General features: G+C 33.6%; 1 protein-coding gene across 5 annotated transcripts in view; it reads right to left on the bottom strand.

Moving 5' to 3' along the window:
• Nucleotides 1-13,365: 13,365 nt before the first annotated feature.
• pbx3a (pre-B-cell leukemia homeobox 3a) overlaps nucleotides 13,366-23,524 on the bottom strand; it is a 51,919-nt gene continuing 41,760 nt past the window's right edge. Inside the window, exons 6-11 of one of the 5 annotated variants that reach the window (XM_058776330.1) lie at nucleotides 21,621-21,650; nucleotides 18,799-18,964; nucleotides 18,310-18,387; nucleotides 17,465-17,574; nucleotides 16,981-17,070; nucleotides 13,366-14,683 (exon numbers count right to left, since the gene is read on the bottom strand). In XM_058776330.1, the coding sequence (XP_058632313.1) occupies nucleotides 14,591-14,683; nucleotides 16,981-17,070; nucleotides 17,465-17,574; nucleotides 18,310-18,387; nucleotides 18,799-18,964; nucleotides 21,621-21,650 (567 nt within the window). In that variant the 3' untranslated portion in view covers nucleotides 13,366-14,590. Of the gene's footprint in view, nucleotides 14,684-16,980; nucleotides 17,071-17,464; nucleotides 17,575-18,309; nucleotides 18,388-18,798; nucleotides 18,965-21,620; nucleotides 21,651-23,014; nucleotides 23,018-23,524 lie in introns of all 5 variants that reach the window. The other 4 variants (XM_058776331.1, XM_058776333.1, XM_058776332.1 and 1 more) reach the window with 4 other exon arrangements.

The following is a 23,524-nucleotide window of genomic DNA, read 5'->3' as shown; positions in this document are numbered from 1 at the left end:
GTATTATTCATCGGCGTATGTAAATAATGCATGACTTGTTCCCTGAGAAAATTAACCCTTCCCCTCTGAACCTGCACAGCAGCCAGTCTGTTGATAGGCAATTATGTTCTTCAATTAATGAGGTTATTAATACTGCAATTTGCTTAAATACTCTGTCTTGGGGAGCCACCGTTTAGCGTCTTAATTAAAGAGATTAAATATGCATGTGTGTGTGTGTGTGTGTGTGTGTGTGTAGCATGCTTGCAGACAATATGCAAATATTCAAATGTTATCAATTCCTGAATATATTTTGTTTTGTTAGTCACTTAGTTATATATATATATACAACACAAAAATGTAACTGATTATATCAAAAATCTTGTTAAATGTACTGTAAATAATATAGTGACATTTGGCAATTATGGGAAAAATGTTTTTGTTAACATAAAGCATTGCATGCAAAAAAAAAAAAGCAATACAATGACTATAGCATGACTAATAATAATAATAATAATGCTAATGATAATGATAATGATAATGATAAAAAGGTATAAAAATGCAAACAAAAAATGTTATGGGTCATGCATGGACTTGAATGAAGGTGATTCATACTATTTATTTATAAAATTAATTATTATATTGTATTTGCTATTATATCATGCTATTATGTTATTTATGAAATTATTCATGTTGTTTATAATATATTATATTTGCTATTATGCATTTTATTTATAAAATAAAGCAATGATTTTAACATTATTTTACCATAAAATCATGGTTTAAAAAAACAAACATGTTTTGTCTGTCTTCTCTTCAGGAAGCTCCAGAAGCTAATCAAAAGAAAATAGCGACACATTATCAGTCGAGCTCAAGATATTCTGACGAATGTAACCGAAGAACATGCAGGACGTGGAACATGTATTTTCACATGCAAGCTGTGCTGTTATGCAAATGAAACACCTGTTTGTTCTGAGATGGTAAGGTTGTGCCTACTTGTACTGTCACCTGGCATGGAAAATTTCAGATTTTTCTCAGATCCAATGTGAAGCACTTTACATGCAGATTGAATGACACTTATCATACTAAGAGTTTTCATCAGTGTGTTGTAATGCAATACTCTAATACAATAAAAAAAATACATTATTGATAACATTTGAATTATATTGTTTGTTTGTTTTTAATCAGTACACTTTTTGGAATGAGTATTCCACATTTCTCTTGCTTTATTTGCCATCTTGTACTGATCTTTTTACTGAGTTTGCTGCAATGAATTGTGGGATTGCCTTCTGTGCAGTTGATAGCATTCTGTGCAATGCTGCTTTAGAATTTGGCCAAAATGAGGTCTCTCAGAAGTACTGTGCAGAGTAAGCAGTATGTCTGTATGCATAGAAATACAGAGATGACCAACAACTTTTGCGTAAATAATATTTTTAATCCTTTTAATCTGGACTCAATATTTGATTAAAATTAAACATAAAAAAAAATGACGCCATGTGATGTGACAACAATAGTGTTTAAAATGAAAACTGCATATATAATGCATGATGATTTGCATACTATTTTATATAAAATAGCAGCCAGTGTAGTGATTGGCTAAACAAAGCTTTGCGGATCTGGTTATAAAAATAAATAGTATGTTTTATTTTATTTTATTTTATTTTATTTTATTTTATTTTATTTTATTTTATTTTATTTTATTTTATTTTATTTTATTTTATTTTATTTTATTTTATTTTATTTTATTTTATTTTAAAGAAATAAAAGTCATTTTTGAAGTTATTAATTCATTTTAGTTGTGGTGGCTGGCACTAAATAACACTAAAATATAAATAAAAACTAAATAAAATGCCTATTTTGACTACGTCTTAGTCCTTCTACTGTCATTTTATAAGCAAAGTTGATTTGTGCTTTTTATATAAATAACAAAATTGAGGGGGAAAAACAATGTATCTTTTAAACTAAATGTCATGCGGTTCTCCAGCTAATGAAGCTTTAGACTTTTTCGAATGTCACAAGGTTTTGGGAAAAAAAATAATAAAGCTCTGATACACTGCTTTAATATGAAATGCATTGGCTTTTTTACACAATATTTGGAGCTGAAACATAACATCACTAGCAATAAGCAGTTTCTGATAGCTTTGATAAGTTAACGTTTCTTGTAACATGGCAGTCAAACAGTTAATACAACCAGGTCCCAAAACCTACTGAACATAATGTATTCAGTGTAAATCAGTGCAGATACAGTCCCAGTGTTAAACAACAGAATGGGACAATCATCTCTAACTCAGTTTTTACTCCCTACATTCCCCATTCATCATCATAATCATAATCATTAGTTTTACTCACGCTGCCTGACTATTACAAGCACATCTATCTCATCACACAGCTCAGCCTGCGGCTCTTCCAGAAAACACTGAGAAACAGCGGTAAAGACAAACAAGACAAAGAATAATTAAAAGAAATGCATGTGGGATCAGCCACTTTTATTGTATTATTGTAAGCTGAAGGTGCCAGCAGAAGAAGCCATTACTTTTACTGTTTATCTCACATCAGAAACTGCCATTTGATCACATTTGTTTTAGTTTTTTTTGTGTTTTATATACAGATGTCCTCTGTCTGTATTAAACTTACTGTATAATTCATAACATTTTTTTTTGTCACCTATCAAGTTATTTATTATGGCTCCCTGGAATCTTTGATGCTGTTTGGTTTTGAGCCAGATTCAGACTTGCACTATTAAAAATAAGAAAATCATTTACATTTGTTCATTTAGTAGACACTCATCCACAAGAGACTTACAAAATAACAAGCAATTTGTCACTAAGCTAACAATATTCATACTTTGAGAGAACCAGAAAAAACAAGGTCAAAAAGTAAAATAAAAATGTGTGTGTATATATATATATATATATATATATATATATATATATATAATTGTGTGTTTTAAAAACAAGGTAAATATTGCTTATACACAATATTTTTATTGTGTGTAATTTCCAGTCAAGTTGTGATTTGGTCAGTTTACTAACTAACTAATTAACTAACTAACTAAATAAATAAATAAATAAAGCTTTTTAATAACAGAATTTTCCCATGAAGAGTATCTAAAAAATGCTGGGTCTGTCCATATTTTACCCAGCGCGGGGTTCTTTAGAGTGTACTGATAATAAACAAATGAGGCTTCATTAGTTGTTCATCTTATGACTTTTTTCAGGATTCTTTGATGAATAGAAAGCTCAAATGAACAGCATTTATTTAAAACGGAAATCTTTTGTAAAATTAGACATCACTTTGTTTTGATCAGTTTAATGCGTCCTTGCTGAATAAAAGTAGTCTCAATCAATCAAACAATCAATGTCCTACAAAAATATCTCCTTAAAGGAGTTGTTCTTTCTCTGTCAGATAGTCCGAGGTGCGCGTATGAAGAGCCGGCGCGAAGCACCTGAGAGGAGCCGTGTTAAAGCTGCTGATGAGGCGCGTGAGCTGCCGTCTGGATGGAGCAGATGGCGAACCGTGAAATTTTATGAAACGGTTACGCTGGCAACAGTGATCGCTGAAGTAGCATCTGAAGGGAAGATGGCACATTAGCGGCACTCGCAGGTGCTACAGTCTGCCAGTAATAACAGCGCAGAAAAAAAAAAAAAAAAATCAATTACAAGCAAACGATGAACACCATCCCAGCTGAAAGAGAGCTGAAATGAATCAGTGTTTATGACCAACTTGTCCCTAGAAGGCCTTTAAATTTCTCCGAACACACATGAATGCTAATACTGCACTAATTAGCTGCCACTTAGTACTGTGCAGACCAAAGCGACTGCACTGCTGATACAAACTCTGCGGTTTCAGTGCTTTTGAAAGCAGTCTCTTCTGCTCAACAAGGCTGCATTTATTTGATTAAAAATCAAGTAAAAACTGTAATAATGTGAAATATTATTACAATTTAAATGAACTGTTTTCTATGTTAATATAGCCTATTTTAAAATGTAATGTATAGCTGTGATCATTACTCCTGTCTTGTGGCATGATCACTCAGAAATCACTCTACTGTACTGATTTGCTGCTCAAGAAATCTTTTTTACATTTTAATTTATTTTAATAGAAATCTTTTGTAACATTATAAATGTATTTACCATCTTTTGATTAATTTAATGCATCCTAGATGAATAAAAGTATTAATTTCTTAAAAAAAATAAATAAATAAATACTGACCCCAAACTTGTAAAAAAAAATTAAAAAAAAGTTAAGTTTAGTAATCAAGGCAGGGTTATTGTAGTTAGCCTAACTAAAAATAAAAATAAAACCATAAAAGATATAACTTATAAACTAATACAATAAATGTTAAATAAAATAAACAAAATAATCATAAAATAAAGTAAAATAAAATGAAATAAGATTAAATAGAATAAAATGATTTCAGCTAGTTGCCAAGGCAACATCTCTCTTTTAAATTTTTTGAACTGTAACACGTTACAATACATTGTTATACACTCTCAGAAATAAAGGTACAAAAGCTGTCACTGGGGCGGTACCTTTTCAAAAGGTACACTTTTGTACCTACACTGTAAAAAAAAAAAAGTTGAGGCAACTTAAAATTTAAGGCAACCAGCTTCAGCAGATTTTTGAGTTTTCTCAACTTGTCGTTTTAAGTTTACACAACAAAAATGTGAGAATCTCCCACTCTTTAGCAAACTCAATAATCTGCTTAAAATTTTAAGTTGGCTCAACTTTTTTTTTTTTGTGTATTAGGTTCTCATATGTACACTTTGAGTACTAATATGTACCTTTACATTAACAAAATCGACTCTTTAGGACAGACATGTACCTTTTGAAAAGGTACCGCCCCAGTGACAGCTGTTGCACCTTTATGAGAGTGTACAATACAATGTTACATTTGTTAACATTAATTAATGCATTTATTCACATTATTTAACAACGCACTATATATTTTTAGAGCATTTTTTTACCTTAAAATCAAGGTAATAAAAATGTTCATGTTAGCTCACAGTGCATTAACAAATGTTAATATGAAACCTAACATGTAACTCGATGTACTAAAATAACTAAAACTGAAATAAATAAAAAATAAAAAAAACTATGTAGACATATATTAAATACACACAAAAAATCTAAATCTGACAAAACAGCAAAGTTATTAAAAATTAACTAAAATTAAAATAAAAATATAAAAAGAAAAAAACTATAATTGTATCTCAATGATACAAAAATAACACTGATTTAAGCGATGAGACTACAATTCTTAATTCTAATTTGGATTTATTTGAGTTTGTGAATTTGCTAGAAAAAGTTATATTAACTATTTTTATGTGCTCTTTTTGGACAGAATTGATCATTTTCTGCTCCACAGCTTTAAAACAACAAGCTGTGAACTATTCCTTTAATAAGACATGGCCTCTGTGGTCAACTCTCTTCACCAGAATGACCATGTGGTTTGATTGATTGATTGATTAATTGATCGATCGATTTGTTTATTTTTTTTTTGTAAACAGCATGGCTATTAATCTGTTAGCACCAAACCAGCTGTAAATCCATCCTGGTTTAAGCTGCACTCTTAAAAAAATAAAGCTTCTTTATTGGTATTGATGGTACCATGAAGAACCTTTAACTCCCATGGAATCTTTCCATTCCACAAAAGGTTCTTTATACTGAAAAAGATTTCACTTCTTTAGGTTTTTTAAATGTTTTTCACATTAACGAAAAACAAACAAAAAAACCTTCTGGTTCTTTGCAAACGAAAGGTTCTTTGAGAAACCAAAAATGGTTCTTCTATGGCAAAAACTGCCTTTTGGATCCTACATTTTTAAGAGTGTGTTCTTATGACAAGGATAGTATAGTATCCATAAGAATAAGACTTAAAAAAAAAAAAATTTCAAGCTATTCCTGAAACTGGAACTAAATCTCATATTTTGTCCGTATATCTCATATTAATCTTTTCACCAGCCTTGCAAAGTCATTATTTTGGCAATCATCTTCATCTTCCTCTTCAGGATATTGAAGCTAAAGAATGGCCTTGAGCGCCGTCTTACCGGCAGATGCTGATCGTATCATTTCTGGGGCCGTTTTTCTCTTGGAGGACCAGGAGCCACTGGCCATCTTTATCCTTGATGAGTTTCACAGGACGGTTCTGCTCAGCGGTGACTGATTGGATCTTCTTCCGTGGGATCTGCTGGTCATTCATTGCTGGTCTTCATCCCCAGAGGAAACCAGCAGAAAGATCCAGTACAAATAAGGGGTCAAGTGGAGGTCAGTGTAAATTGCTAATCAGATGTCCTTTGCCACTGTGTGTAGACGTGACTAAAGTCAGGGTTACTATCAGTAACTATAACTAAAATTAAAAGTGAAATAAAACAAACGTTAACTGAAATAAAATAAAATATAAAAATCTTTAACTTTAAAAGTTTAACTTAAAATATTAAAATCAATCTGAAATAATAAAAAAAAAAAAAATGAAATGATCAGGTGTGACCAAAATCAGGGTTTTTATCATTAAATAAAATGAAAACTAAAACCATAAAAAACATTATCATTACTTGAAATAAAATGAACGTAAACTGAATGAAATATAAAAATCTTGCATCATCCATCATTCATCATTCTCCAATGCATCATTTCTAAAAAAAAAAAATCATAAAACCTTGAAATAAAATAAATGTTAACTGAAATAAAATAAAATATAAAAAGAAATAAGACTATAATTTATTTATAATTAAATAAATTTAAAACTAAAACCATAAAAAAAAAAAACATTTTCGTTACATGAAATAAAATAAACATTAACTTATTATTAAACATTAAATAACTTGAGCTAAAATAAATGTTAACTGATAAATGTTAAATGTTAAAAATTAAATAAAAAGGACAAAAACAAACACAACAAGCACTGATCAAATGCCCTTTGCTATGTGTGTATGTGACTAAGATCAGGCTTATTATCGCTTTAAAATTAAAACGAACAGAAAAAACCCTTAAAAATGTGTTAACTGAAATAAAATATAAAAATTAAACTAAAATTGCTAAAATTTCAACAAATCAAAGTGAAAAAATATAAAAATAAAGACTAATTCAAAGTATTTTAAAAAGTATAGAAGTAAATCAATGATTCTAAGATGTGTGGTGTAAAAAATGAGCTACAGGCAGCTAAACATCGCAGTGCATGCTGTGATCATGGTTAAACCTCATTATACAGTAACCAATTATGAGCATATTGGTGTATAAAATATATAAAAGTGTATAAAATAGCAAAGTGGAACAAAAAATTATGTTGCAAAGGGCAATAAAATGTATATTTGTAATAACCTTTTCTTAAGGACTTTTATGAAGCTGATCAAATTAAAAAAAAAAAAAATATATATATATATATATATATATATATATATATATATGCATGTAGTGAAATAACACAGATTGAGTTGACAGGAGATAAAACGAAAAGCCCACGGCTCAAGTCGTCCCAAACCCTGAGCAAATCCCCACCGCTCTCCTGGAACGCTCCTGATTAACATAATCAGACAGCATTAATTATTCAGGAGGTGTGGTGAGCCGCTCCAGGGGTCAGGCTTTTGCTCCGTCTAATAACCCGTGTTTAATATTAACGAGGCAGACAGGCGGTGTGATTTGCATAGCCTTTATGATGCCTGCTGGCTGCAGAGCTGCTTTCCCTACAATTCAGGCTTATTTTCTACTCTCCATTTTTATCGTCTGCCAATGTCTTAGAAATGTAACAGGACACGTTTTCTTTGAATTTGAGGAATATAAGTTTCAGCAGCAGAAATATCAATAGTGATGCTCGCCTTAGCAGACGTGACTGAGTTGTTAGTGAACATCATCATATAAACGTTGCATGCTTCTGATGGATACGAAAGCCTTTGGTGTCTTTAACCTCAGAGACCCTCACCTTCATTTCAATGTATGATGCTGATTCTTATAGCACACGGGTAAAGAAAAAAAAAAGCCTGGTTTTTGTTTACTTTTAATGGTGTCATAAGCAGCATGGTGAGCACTAATGAGCAGCTACTCCCAGAGTCTGTGTCCTCAGGCTGGAGTGTGTGTGTGTGTGTGTGTGTGTGAGCGTGTAGCATCTCTATTCCACAGAGTCTTTCAGTAGCCACAGGGTTGGTTAGATAATCTGCTAGTTTTTTGACAGTACACAAGGTGATCAGATCACTAGTGACATGTCTAGCAGTGTTGATGAGTAACTAAAAGTAGTGTCGATACACTGCAAACAGTATTAATATTTTACAAATATTAATATTAAAAACCTTAAAGGGGTCATCGGATGCGGCATGCACTTTTACAAGCTGTTTAAACTGAAATGTGTGTTGGCAGTGTGTGTACACAACCACCCTATAATGATAAAGACAACCTGGTCTCATAAAAATACGTACCTCTGCGCACTTTTTGTGCGACACCGTTTTACGTACCTTGCTGCACGTTTCGCAGCAGTTTCAAATAGAAATGTCCACTGAGTGGCGCTAAAACACAGGTTCAATATGTGAACCCTGGCACGTTTTTATTACGTAGATATTGGTACGTATTGCTGTTTTTTTATTACGTTGCTTCAGATACTTATTGCGGCGGTTCAGAATTCAAATATCCGGGGACTGTCGCTAAAGGTTAATGCTCTATCGTGTTGGAAATATGCCCTACACCAAATCCAGCCCTAAACCTACCCGATAGTGTTAACAAATGCAAAACTGATATAAAAACGTATTAGCTGATGCAACTGTGGCATTTGAACTTCCTTTTACGCAGATTTTAACTGCTTTGTCAAACCGTAGTTACACGGGATTCAAACCGGTGCTTCTCGTTTCCTAAATCCATCTCCGTACTCCGTGAGCTACCGAACAAACTTATCATCTCTGAAAACCTATAGATATGAAGCTGGATGTGTGCGATGCTAATGTTCAAAAGCATCAGTTTTCAAATATCCCAGCATATTAATATTGTTTTGAAGTATATAGCATGATATTCTTCAAGTAATTGTGCTAAAATTACGCTTTATTAATCGCAACTCTGTAAATTTGTGTGAAAGTGTTCATTTATTTTGGAAACTGCAGTGATATGTACTTATTGGTACATATTTCATGTCACGCTAAAAAGTGCACCCAGGTACGTAAATGCCATGAGACCAGGTAGGATAAAGATCCACCCAGTGTTTTTATTTTTCTCGTTAAATAATTTCCCCTTTCTCAAATCGAGCCGATCTCAGATGCCTGTCTGTGTGACGTCACACAGACTCAGGCCCTCCCACGATTGTTTGATTGATACGACTGTCTTACCTTAGACCAGCCCTGAGTGAGCTGTCATCAGTCCGCCATTGTTTCGATGCTGGAGCAGGAGTAGACAAGAATGACTCCTAAGCGATTGAGGTGTTTTGTCGTTGGATGTAATGATGAACATAGCAATCGTCATTTACTCCCGACATCTGAGCCACTGAAGACGCAGTGGATTACTTTTGTTTGTGAAGGGAATGTGCCCCCCGATCTACCTAAATGCGTCTATGTTCGCGCGAATCATTCCTGATCCAGCTTCATCTACAGAAGAAGTGAGTGTAAGGTTTTTTAATGAATCTTTGCAAATCACCTTTCCTAATAATGTGCTAGTTAACAAGTTTCACGATGAATGCGGCTAAAGTTTACCGTCTCTCAGAGAGTAGTCTCAGCCTCAGACGTCACGCCCACTGAACGTTGGCTAAACGTCTGATGCATATGGCACACAAAAGTGGAAACACTTCAGGAGTGTCGAAGTCGTCGTTGAATTGGTCGAATTATACAGGATTTCAGGGAGATGTGTGTGTCGCGTTCTTTAACGTTCCGCCTGGAAACAAAGATGCCGTGACGCCAAACCCCCTCACGAAAGAAGAAAGCCGTCGTGTTTACAACTGTGACGACAAACGCTTATCAGGATCAAATAAATGCTGGGATCAAATAAAGTTTGCAGCATAGAATCTTTAAAATACGTCCGAGAGTTTTACACACAGGTCTGTTATTGTGGCGACATTTTCACGCCCTGAAACGTGACGCTGAACGAAACAAACTGTGATTGGTTGTTTGACATGTCGGTCAAACAGCCTCATGGGCAGGCCTTGGCCAATGAAAGCTACCATAGATTGTCAGTCTGAAGGTCTGGTTATGCAAGACTACTCGGAGAGCGGGCTTGTAAGAGAGGGGCGGGGTGAGCAGAGCTCATTTGCATTTAAAGCGACATGCAAGAAAACAGCTTGCTGAAAACAGAGCTGATTTTGGCAAGGTAAAAACGGTGTTGTTTTACACTACCATTGAGAAATTTAACCAAACTATGTTACAGACTTTTCATCAAGACCCTAAAAAATCATATCAACTTGAGGAAAATGGGCATCCGATGACACCTTTAAAACAAGATATATATTTTATTGTTTACCTCACAAAATGTTGTTCTATTTTTTTTTAATTTTTCTGTTTGTCCTTTGTCCTGTTATGTTTCATAGTTTGAGCCCTATTTTTACAGTTTTTTTTCTTTTTACTTCAGTCAACAAATATGTTTTCATGTAGTTTCCATTTGTTAGCTTACAGTGGCCAACTACTTTTCCAAAGAGCAGCTTAGTTTAATTGCTTAATTCCTTATTTTTTTCTGCATCAACTGCGATATTCAACAAGAAAAAGTTTTTTTTTTTAACTTTTGATTGTATGGTTAAAAGTGTCTCAATAGGAAAAAACCAGGTAAACAGAGTTAGTTTTGTTATTATGTTGACTTTGCAAGCTGTGGTTTGGCAGTATCTTCCCCAACACTGCTGTGTAGTAAATTTAGCTCAAATGTAGTCCTCTGCTGGCAAAAGGTTATTTTTCTGCTTGTCAAAACTGACGCACATAATTTCGCGAAGGCAACAACTTGAGCTCAATTCACGTCACAGACAAACAAATCTTTCACCCTAAACAGGCTGTTGAATTGCAATTAAGCTGCACAAAGGATCATATGCGGTGGACGTTTCATCAATAGGCAATTCCAGCCTCCTCTGCTGTTTTGATCTCGATAAGCCACGAGCGCTCGGGAATTTTTCATAGAAACTTCTCATTAATGCAGCGTTTCTGCCTGACCTCTCGTCTTCAGCCCTCAGCCCTTTAACTGACAGCGGAGGGTAAATAAATAATTAAAGGGCATTTTGCCGCTGTCAGTGAGATTGCATATTGCACCGTTGACATTTTGAAAACAAATCTCGGATTCATGAGCTATCACTGTGAGGGATCGGCAGAGGCTATTAGTTCGACTGACAGAAATAGACGTGAGATCGTGAAATATCGTCCTGTAATCTCACTGATTTATGAGCGTGTGTTGCCGCTTCATCGAGAACCACCACAGATTTATTGCCACTCAGGTGGAATTATTAATGAAGCTCCGTTTGCCAAAGCTGACGATGCCGTCTGTGTGTGTGTGTGTGGAGGTTTAGAGATGCTAACTAATCAAACTGAACTTAACACACGCTTTTCCAATACTTTAGTCTTTTTCATCTCTTTGTTTAATCACTTTGTACTTCATTTGTATTCTTTTTAGGTTTTGCGAGCATCACTAGGCCTATTGCTATTGTTCTTATTGTCTTGTCACATTTTATCACAGGGGTTTGCACAAACCCCTAATACTAAGTATTAAACTTTGCAGCATAACTTCTATTTCTGAATTAAGTCACGTGGCTTGTTACGGAGACATGTAGGCTGCTATTTTTACTTTCCCTAAGTGCTTCTGTCTGGAGGATGATGAAAACAGACTTTCTAGCTATAGCTAACTACTTAAGAACAAAGAAGAATTACAGAAAGCATCATTCAGATATTATTCAGCAAATGTAAAAATCTAGTTTAGTTTATAATCTGAATGTGTTGCTTTTGTCTATTCACAGCACCTGTGCATCGACCAGGCCTGCATCCCAATTCACATACCTCTACAGTGCACTATATGCTTTTTGGTGTAAAAAAAAACTTTTTGATGTTTTCAAAAGAAGGCTGTTTTTCTCACCAAGGCTGCGTTTATTTGATCAAAAATACTGTAAAAAGAGTCTTTTTTTTTTTTTAATATGACAATGTAAAAATGAACAACATTTGACAGGTAATGTTTAATAAAATAGATATTAAAAATTATAGCTGATATTAATTCTGGTTTATTTGTCACTGGAAATGCCAAGCGTTTAGCTGTTAAGATGGTTAGATGACGTAACTACACCATCTTGCTGCAAAAAAGCATCTGTCTCCATTCACGCCATTCAAAGCAAACCAATTGATATTCCTTTAGATGTTTTACCTGATTCTTATTAGATTAGGACAAAAAACAAAACAAAAAAATCACGTTTTAAGGCAAGACATGACAGTTGAACTGGTGAATAAAATTTTAAATAAAACATCACAATTCTTCCCCAGCTGATTAATCACAGAATATTAAGAAAAAATATTTTGCATTACAAGTTTTCTGAACTGGTGTGTTTAAATCTGTAAATGAGACATTATCCAATTGAAAATTCACTGATATGCATACATTTCCAGAACAGAAATCTGATCATTGGATTTTGTTCTGTTTTCTGTGAGGTGGAAAACACATTGACGTCTGTCTTGTACCATTTCCAACTGAAAATTGGATAAAGCCAGATTTAAAATACTTGTTTTATTTTGTGAACATAATAGCGTTTAAGAATTTTACAGAAGGAATTTTGATATCTCTTTTTATCACTCTGTGAATCAGAAAATACTGTCAACAGCCAGAAAACATACAATTTCACCATGTTTTTAGGAATAAAATGCTATATAAACCATTGTGAACGATATATTAACAAACCCCTCAGTAAAAACCTTCAGAATATAGACAGGAATAAAACTGCAAGTTTTGGTGTATGTAAGTACTGTTGAAGTGGAGGAAAAAACTAATTTAGAGAAAACAGCCTTTAAAGATATGTATTGTAATTGTAATATACAGGCTAAAATAGATAAAGTGCAATAAAATAAATACTTAAATGTGCATTTTGGATGTTTCTTTCCAATAGTCTAATAAAGGCGTTATTGAAGCAAAGTAGCCTAAAACTTCAAAATTGACCAGTGCATGAAAAAAAAAAAAAAAAAAACATGGTTTTGCCTGTAGTGTCTTGCCTTAAGATTCAGTCTCATTGAGTCTGGAAGTAATTGCTCACAGGGCGAGGAGATAAATGACAGCTGCTGACATACACTAAAACATTAAAAAATAAAAAATGAAATACATATGAACATCGAACAAAGACAATGTCATTTGAAATGCTTTAACAAGACAGAAAACCTCTGTGTCAGTCAGTGTACTGTATGCACAACTTACCCATTAAATATGAATGGGAAAAAACGCTAAACATGAGCATCCAATTAGTTGTTGTGCATGAGCCGGTAAGAATTTCAATTCGAAATGTTTATTGAAACACTTTTTTTTGGGCCAGAAACACAAGTATTTCCTTTATCAAAAACTAATAACATTACATGAATTATTCTTCATAGAGTTGCTCAGTGTAAATTCTGTTAATACATTAGAACACTTTTTAAATATTACAACCTCTCAAAACGGCATTGAAAATTATAAACTACCCAAATGAAGTGATGAATATCAAATTAAAGCAAAGTAATCAGTGTAGCCTGTCATACAGAGCATGAATGAAGAATTCAAATGTATCGAGTAAGAAAAGAATAACATTCAAAAATGCTTTTTTATGTATAGATACAGTATGTGTGCTGATTATGTCTAGTCGTTTATATGGCGTTATCAAATAAAAAATTGGTTTGCATTATCTTCCTGTTAACAGCAATGCTAAGTAGGAGATGTTATCAAATAATTTGATAAATTGTGTAAGTATTTGTCATGGCAATAGATGAACAAAAGGTCTCAGAAGTAAATTTTCCATCCAATTTCTCCATAGGCATTGAATTTCTAAACCAATCTTGACCTGAAAAAAAAACAAAAAACAAAAACAAAACTATTCGGCTCCACAGAAGCATATAAAATCACTTCATACAGTACACATCTTCAACAGTTTGTACATTATTGCCAAAAATCTATTTCTTTATGGAGATTATCAATGGCATTTTACTTCTGGAACCCTACATCCACATATGAATCTGAATATGCATGACTGCAGTGTTGATTTTTCATATGTAATCATTTTTTAAAGTCTTGATAAAACCAAAATGCCAGTGATATTTATAATGAATAACATTAATGCTCAAGTTAAATAGTTAAAAATAGAATTTAAAAATCAATGTTGTTGATCTGTACGAGAAAAATCGGCTTTAAGAATGAACATACTGTACTGTGCAATAAGACAGTGTTGCAAGTAAATTTAAATCATGATACATTTTAAAACCTATTCCAGGATGTTCACAGAGATTATGACAAAAGCATCCCTTGTTTCCACAATCGTACATGTTGGACATGTTTATTGAGGTGTCACCAGTTTTGGAAAGAAAGCTGGTACCGTCAATCCTCTCGGTTGATTTTTGCAACATGGTGCTGTTTTGGTCAAAGTAAGCGGTTTTGAGTCTGTTTCATTGTCAAGCTCATATCTCTGAGTTCTTGTCTGAGATTTTGTTGGGTGCTATAGGTTGTCCTGCGGGTTAGTTAAGGTTCAGTTAGAGGTATCCGAGTGAATGCTGTTTGCTCCCTCTATAGGAGATGTCACAGAAGACGGAGTGACAGCATCGTGCCAGCCACCGTTACCCTGGAAAGAGACACAGAAAAGACCATTTGAGACGTTCCATTAAAGTCAGAATGGAAACATTAGCTGGTATTGATTTTTGAGAGCAAGATCAGATAAGACGCTATGTTTGTATCCTTTTTATATAAACTGTTGAAACAAAATCCAGCTTAAACCAGTCTGGTCTGGTTTCAGAAGCTTTTTGGACACTTGCCAGGTGGGAAACCAGCTTAAACCAGCACATCACGCAACCATCATTTGCTGGATTAAGTTTTTTGTTTGTTTTTATATGGTGAAAAAGATTTATCTTACTTGTGGAAAGAAATTAGATACATATTCATTTAATTTTGTACACATGCCAGGTGGAAAACCATCTTAAACCAGGCAAAACCAGCACATCACGCAACCACCATATGCTGGATTTCAGTGTTGTAGGTTTCCCTTCAGCCTGAGGCTTATTCATTTCACTTTTGTTGTGAAAGGTCTCTTACATCTATTCCAGAAAATATAACTTTTTATATTAAAAGCAAACAAGCAAGCCCTGCCCAGATTTAAAAAGTAACGCAAAAGTAACGTAACACATTACTTTCCATAAAAAGTAACTAAGTAATGTAATTAGTTACTTTTTTAGGGAGTAATGCAATATTGTAATGCATTACTTTTAAAAGTAACTTTCCCCAACACTGCTGGATTTTGTTTGTTTTTATATTGTGAAAAAGATTTCTCTTACTTGAGGAAATAAATTAGATACATACAGTATGAATTTAATTTAATTTAATTTCAAATTTAATTTAATTTTTCTTCTGGTTACTTAAGTGTAAACATAAGGTCTATTCTTTACTGACAGATTTTTTTGGACACTTGTCAGCTGGTTGGGCTGGGAAATCATTATAAAGGTAAGACCAGCAAATAATCATTTTCCTGGGTTAAGCTTTTTGTTTTTGTTTGTTTGTTTGTTTGTGTGTTTTTATAAGGCCAAAAAAAGATGTCTAATCTTACTAATTTCAATTTAAATTTGATTTAATTTTTGTTATAATCATCTGGCTAACCATATCAATTAACATTAGTTATTTAACATACCCTTGAAAGAGTCAACTAGCTAGATTTTTACATTGAAAATGTAGAGTGAAAATAGTATACATTGCAAAAAGTCATTTTTAACAATTATTTTGGTCTTATTTTAAGACATTTTTATTATTTTCTTATTAGTAATTTCTTTTACTGCTCTGGAAGATTTTTACACTTTATTGTTTTACTTATTTATACTTAAAACAAGTAAAAAAAAATCTGCCAAAACTGCCAGACAAAACAAAAGAAAAAAGCTATCATATTAACAAGTCTCAAATTAACAATTCGAAAACAAGTTTAAAAAACGTATGCAGTATTATGTACATTTATCTCATTTTTAGATATGTTTTAACTGGAAAACACTTGTTCAAAGAAACTGGTTCAGAAATCATTGTTTTTGAAGTGTGGCTAACATTATATGACGGTTGTGTAAATGTTAAGATTAAATGTTAGTAAGTATCCATGACATCTGAAGCTATTCACACTGCCCTTTACTTCTCTTTGTGATATGATTGTTTTCAGTATTAGAGAGTCGACATGGCTGCCTCAGTAGATAAATGATCCTTTAGCGCTGTGACTCCAGATCGACTCCATTATAAAGCGTGTCTTATCAGACCTCATCTGGGAAGACGCTATTCACATCTGTACAAAGCTGCAGGCAATTCCAGTTTCATATTTTATTATAGTGATAAGGAAATGGACTGCAAATTCTCTCAGAGAGAGAGAGAGAGAGAGTGAGAGTGAGAGCGTGGTTCAATAAGAAGTCAGATACATACTGCCAAGAGCCGTGCATGTCGTTGTGTTATTAGATGCATTTTGGAAAATGGAAATGGAACGCATTTGCTTTCTATCCCAGCAAACAGCCCTGTGTGCATGTGTGAATATTAATATGAATCCATACGTTTATCTTTGCCTTTTCACAGAAGCGCATCACTTCTCCCAGACTTAATCTCAGCTGTCGTCTTCGTCGGCTCATGGAGCGACGGTTTGATCATACAACGTCTGTCTGAAAGACTCCAGGAGACCTGCTGCAAAGAGATTAATCCTTCCCACCACGGCATGTGTGTGTGTATGTGTTGCGTATGTGTGTCAGTCATATTCCAACTCTAATGCACTTTTGCACCAGAGCTTTTGGTGTGGATATGAGTCTGTTTGACGTCAGAATTTAGTTGGAATCATCCAAGCATTTTCCTCTGATTCTGGCTAAAACGTTAGTATTCTGGTTAAAACGTTTTTTTCTCTGTCAAACTCACGTTCAAGCCATGCGGGCTGTAAAGCGGGTTTCCCCGCAGACCATCGCTGTAACCCAACGACTGACCGATGGCGTGACGTATGGAGTCTCCCTGCAGAGAGAAAGACAGGAGAGTCAACGTAAGAGAGTCATGAACCACTGTACACCATTAAAACCATATTTATAGCAATAAGAAATGTTTCTTGAGGAGAAAATCAGCACATTAGAATGATTTCTGAAGGATCATGTGACACTAAAGACTGATGCTGAAAATCTAGCTTTGCATCACGGGAATTAATTACATTTTACAATATATCACAATAGAAAATGTTTATTTCAAATTGTAATAATATTTCACAGTATTACTGTTTTTACTGTATTTTGGATCAAATAAATGCAGACTTGGTGAGCAGAAGAGACGTCTTTCAAAAAAAAGTAATTATTTTATCTATTGTGATTGTTTCTATATTTTGTATATATATATTATATATATATTGTGTATATACCTGTGTCTGTGCTGTGTTGGGGACCTGGGCCGGCTGGTAGGATCCGTTCAGGCCGGACATGCTCATAAACATGTCTCCTGAACTCGGCAAACTATACGAACCTGAAGATCCTGCAGAGACACGGAGAGAAACAGAAACGGTGAGTCTGTGAACATAATCAGTGACGTTAGGTCTGAGAAAAGCTGCATTATTTGTTTGCAGATGCCACTTGCTTTGATATTTTTATCTGTGATGTAAAGGAATTCAGTGTGACATGCCAGTTAAAATAATTATCCAAATGTTCTTTTGGACATAAACACACAAAGTTGAACAGTGAGGGAGAGTTGAATGGGAAGAACAACACACAGACAGAGGAAGTTCACTGTAATTCTAACAAATCATCACAGGAAGTGTACAAGTCCAGGGCTATTATAGTTCATGAAAATTACATAAAATAAAATAAAATAGTTTACTTTTAAATTTAATATGATATATAAAAATAAACTGAAACTAAAAATGAATTAAAAAATAAATAAAAACTACACTGACAATATTAAGAAAACAAATAAAATGACAAAAACACAACAAAATTACTAAAATTAAAATGAAAATAGAAAAAAAAATAATAATTCAAAATATAGCTTTCCTGTAGCTCAAATAGTAGAGCATGGCGCTAGCAACGCCAAGATCATGGGTTTGATTCCCAGGGAAAGCAAGAGCTGATAAAATGTAAAAACTGTAACTTGAATGCAATGTAAGTCGCTTTGGATAAAAGCGTCTGCTAAATGCATAAATGTAAATGTAAATATGAATAAAACTATAATAGTATCTCAAATGACACTAAAACACTAAACACCATAACATACCAGTAAACATGTTGTTTAACAGATTATTTTTATCTTCTGCCGCATCCAACTGAAAGTCTTCATCTTTCATCTGAAAGCCTGTAGAGAAAGTGACAGTACTGAACTCGCTTAAACTCTTTAAGTACTTATTTCCAAAATGCATGTCCATGACCAAATCACTATAGATCAACTCTATCTCCAATATAAGGGAGACCACTTTTTGTCACACTTTTTGTCACACTGTTTATTCTTACATCTACATTTACACTGTTATTGCCGAGTAAACATGATACAGTTAATTTAACACCCCAGGACAGCAGGACATGTTGTCACAACGGGTTACTTAGGTCATTTCCCTAATGATGATTGGGAAAATTTAAGAATAATAACTGTTTTGGGTGACAAATGTTGATATTTGAAACCAGTGCTGAAGAAAACGTGCAGAGAGCTGTGCAGAGATATAACCTTTGTGACAACTAGCCCCGGTGGTCTTGTCTATAGTGTGTGTACCAGAGCTGGGTGTTGCGGGCGAGTTGGTCTGGCTGTTCTGTACAGCGGCCGCCACCGCCTGAGCCGCTGTCACTGCCGTCTTCGCTGCATACAGATTCGCCTCTTCCTGGAATTTACCAATGTTCTTCTTATAGCGAATACGTTTATTACCAAACCAGTTCGAAACCTGAGAGAGAGAGGCAAATGAGAAAATATTATAAAAATATTATATTATACTTCATACAACCCAAATGCTGGGACGTTTTTTAAATTTGAATGAAAACTAAAAGACTTTCAAATCGCATGAGCCAATATTTTAGTCACAGTAGAACATAGAGAACACAATAAATGTTTAAATGGAGAATTTTTATACTTTTATCCACTAAATGAGATCATTTCAAATTTGATGCCTGCTACAGGTCTCAAAAAAGTTGGCACAGGGGCAACAAAGGGCTGAAAAAGCAAGAAAGTTTGAAAAAATTCAGCTGGGAGAACATCTAGCAACTAATTAATTAGCTGATTAGCTATAAAGTTGATGTCTTAGAAAGGCAGAGTCTCTCCAATCTGTGAAAGAGTGCATAAAAAGATTGTGGAATACTTTAAAAACAATGTTCCTCAATGTCAAATTGCAAAGGCTTTGCAAATCTCATCATCTACAGTGCATAACATCATCAAAAGATTCAGAGAAACTGTAGAAATCTCTGTGCATAAGGGACAAGGCTGAAGACCTTTGTTGGATGCCCGTGGTCTTCGGGCCCTTAGACGACACTGCATCACTCATCGGCATGATTCTGTTATTGACATTACTAAATGGGCCCAGGAATACTTCCAGAAACCACTGTCAGTAAGCCACCTGCAGATGCCAACTAAAGCTCTATTATGCAAAAAGGAAGCCATATGTGAACATGGTCCATAAGCACTGTCGTGTCCTGTGGACCAAGGCTCATTTAAAATGGACTTCAAAGTGGAAAAGTGTTCTATGGTCAGACGAGTCCAAATTTGACATTCTTGTTGGAAATCACGGATGCTATGTCCTCCAGGCTAAAGAGGAGGGAGAACTTCCAGTGTGTCATCAGCGTTCAGTTCATAAGCCAGAATCTCTGATGGTATGGGGGTGCATAAGTGCATACGGTATGGGCAGCTTGCATGTTTTGGAAGGCACTATGAATGCTGTAAGGTATATAAAGGTTTTAGAGCAACATATGCTCCCCTCCAGACGACGTGTATTTCAGCAGGATAATGCAAAACCACATCCTGCAGCTATTACAACAGCATGGCTTCATAGTAGAAGAGTCCGGGCGCTGAATTGGCCTGCCAAACTGTTTTGAAAAGAAGAGGAGATGCTACACCATGGTAAACATGCCCCCGTCCCAACTATTTTTAGACCTGTAGAAGGCATCAAATTTGAAATGAGCTCATTTTGTGCATAAAATTTAAAAATTTCTCAGTTTAAACATTTGTTATGTTCTATTATATCTACTGTATGTTCTATTGTGAATAAAATATTGGCTCATGTGATTTAAAATTCTTTTCGTTTTCATTTTATTCAAATTTAAAAAACATCCCAACATTTCTGGAATTTGGGTTGTAAAATACTATTATAAAATATATATTTTTTACCCAAAAATCAAAAGAAAAAAAAGAAATGATATTTTTTTATAAAGACAATTAATCCTCTCGAAGAACCAACAATACTTTTGTATTGCAACATTATAATCAACCCCCCACCTCACAATGAAAAAGAAATAGACAGAGGCTAATGTGGATGAATTTCATTAAGAAATATTATAAAAATTATTATAATGTACATTTTAATGTACAATTTAAAATATTATACAGTTATTTCTCCTAAAAACTTAAATAAATAAATGATATATATGCATAAAGTGAATATAAAGAGAATTTTCATTTTAATTAATAAAATTTTCCCCCATAATGTAAAAAAAAAGTGAGAGGGTGAGGCAAATCTCATAAGAAAATATTATAATATACATTATTAAATGTTATACAAATATTTTTACCCCAAAATCAAAAGAAACAAAAAAAGAAATTACATTTTGCATGAAGAGAATGATACCTCTTTAACGAGTCTAACCATTACCGTTTTTGTATTGTGGCATTATTTATAACTACATTTCCCCTCCATAATGAAAAAGAAAGAGAGAAAGTAAATGTGGATGAATCTCATGAGGAGATATTATAGAAATATTATAATATACATCATAAAATATTATATCTGTTTTATTCCTGAAAATCTTTTTTTCCCCACCATATTGGGAAAAAAAAAACTTTTATATAATTCATAAAGTCCAATGGCTGAAAGCCAAACGTTCACGGCTTCTTGGAAAAATGCATGCATTTTTATGTGTTTCACAGCGATTGTTAATCTCACACATTTGTAAGACATTGTAAATGGACCAACCTTTTGCAAAAGAACATTAACGTTGCTACAAACCCAGACATATTAAAATTACATCCACCTCGAGCAATGGCTCCTTCATAAAATATCTCCAAACAGGCCTTAAACTGCCAATGGGAGGCGGAATAGTTCAAGAAGCGCTATAAAAACGCCTCGCTGATGTCATAATCTCAGGATCCAATAAAAGACAGCCGGAAGACACCATCCAAGTGCAGGAAAGCATGTAACTGTCGGCAGCGGTGAGGAAATGTATGCATGGTTGGCTGAGTGTGTGTGTGTCTTATGGGCGTAAAGAATAATTCCAGCTGCTTGATAAATGACTATATGATGCATCGATTGTTGTTCAGTACACAGAGACACGGCTGCCACTGCAACCAACATCGACAGACAACACAGCTGACGGACAAATGTTTTAGTGACATACCTGTGACACAGTGATGGTGCTTCCCTTCCCCTAAGGGCACAAAAAGAAGGGGCTTTTTTACAGTAACGACTTCCTGTACACACCCACCCGTTACACAAACATAAAACAGGCTGAATATTCATAATGTGTGTCCATCTCAATCGAGCGCAACAGTCCGTTCTGGAAGTAAAAATGCCCTTCAGAGTGATTTTTATTTTTTAGTGGACTTTTCATGAGCTTCCATGAGCTCTGAGGTTGTTATTGATTCTGAATTGAAAAAATAAATAAATAAAATGATGTAGGATTTACTTTCAAACGATGTCATCCAGAATTTGCTGGTAAATTTCGAAATATAATCACAAAAAAGGGAAAGTAACGCAATAAATTGAAATTTTGAAGTAGAGTGAAGTTGAAGACTGAAGTTGTATATATATTGTACAATAATCTGTTTAACTTTGAAAAATCTTCTTTTTTTTAAAGTTTATATTGCAGAGTTTCAACTCTAATGCAAAGAACTTCATTACCCACAATCCTGAAACCGCTGTTATGGTGGAAATGGTAAATGGTATGGTGGTGTTTTTGTAGGTATAACATTAGCTAGTTACTATTTTTATTTATTTTTTAAAAGTAAAATAAGGCTGAAATAAAATATAAACTGACTTATATAAAATCCATATTTATTAAATGTTATGCATAAATAAATTAAACTTAAAAAAATGTTTACGTTGCAGTACTAAAATTACTGAAATAATTAAAACTAGAATAGAATGTTTTTTTTTAAACAAACTAATAAAAGTATAAAAGCCAATAACAAAATTACTTAAAAGAAATTTAAAGTATAACTGAAAATAATAATAAATAATCATAATAAAAGCTAATTTAAACAAAAACAAGTAAAAATAAATAAAAAATACATAGAATTAAAAAATCGTAAAATGACAAGCACATATCAAATAACTAAAACAAAATGAAATTACTAAAATTAAAATAACTCAAATAACTCTGAAAATATCAAACTATAAACTAATTCAAACTGAATTTTTTTTTTTTTAATGAAAATTAAAAAAAGAAAAATGACTAAACATTAAACTAAAAAATAAATAAATAAAACCTAATTCAAAACATTAAGGAAATACTACAATAGTATATAAATAATGTTAAAATAAAACTGTCTACCAGTCTCATGCTGTACATTTCATTTTATGTTTCATTTAGGGGTGGATTTTATCTGAAAAATGAGCAGAAATAGACTTTATGATTTGAATTATCTGACCAAAAGTAATGACTTCTAATTAGTTCGATAAACAGAGTCTAATATACAATTCTGCACATAGATATCTACATGTATATAGTTTACTTGTGACTAATGTTTACTTGCTCAGAGGTGTGCGGACTGAGGCTGAGACTAACTATACCTGCTTAATGTTAGTTAATATGGGAAACTGTAGCATTGGAGCAAGAAAGACTGTAGTTGTGTTAACAACCAACGGAACTGATTCAACTGTTTGCAGTTCTTTATGGTTGTTGTAGCTCTTTAATTCCCTCAAAAGTACATTTTTACACAAAAACAGACCTTTTGTCATTTGATTTTCACACACAGTTTTGCAAAACAATGTTGTGAGCCTTCTACTAAACTCTATTTGAACTTTATTGAGAAGTTTTCTGAAATCTCTATAAAGAAAGTCAAAGGGAAAAATACTTCCAGGATCCGTGCGGCAGAAAACTGGGCGCTCACTGTTGTGTTTTAAATCACTTCACACTCACGTTGAGATGTTACTGGGCAGCATCGTTGTGCTTCATCGCTATTTTGAGCCAAATTCTCTGCACCTTCACAGTGTCACAGACCACCTCTAACAAATTTGTTAGTTATTTTGCTCAGATTGTGAATAAATCTCCTTGTTTGTCAGCTGAAGACTCGTGTGCGC

This window comes from Onychostoma macrolepis, chromosome 05 (assembly GCF_012432095.1).
Source record: "Onychostoma macrolepis isolate SWU-2019 chromosome 05, ASM1243209v1, whole genome shotgun sequence".
Classification (NCBI taxonomy): Eukaryota; Metazoa; Chordata; class Actinopteri; order Cypriniformes; family Cyprinidae; genus Onychostoma; species Onychostoma macrolepis.
The sequence above is the reverse complement of the archived record's forward strand: the minus strand, read 5'-3'. Positions and strand labels throughout refer to the sequence as shown.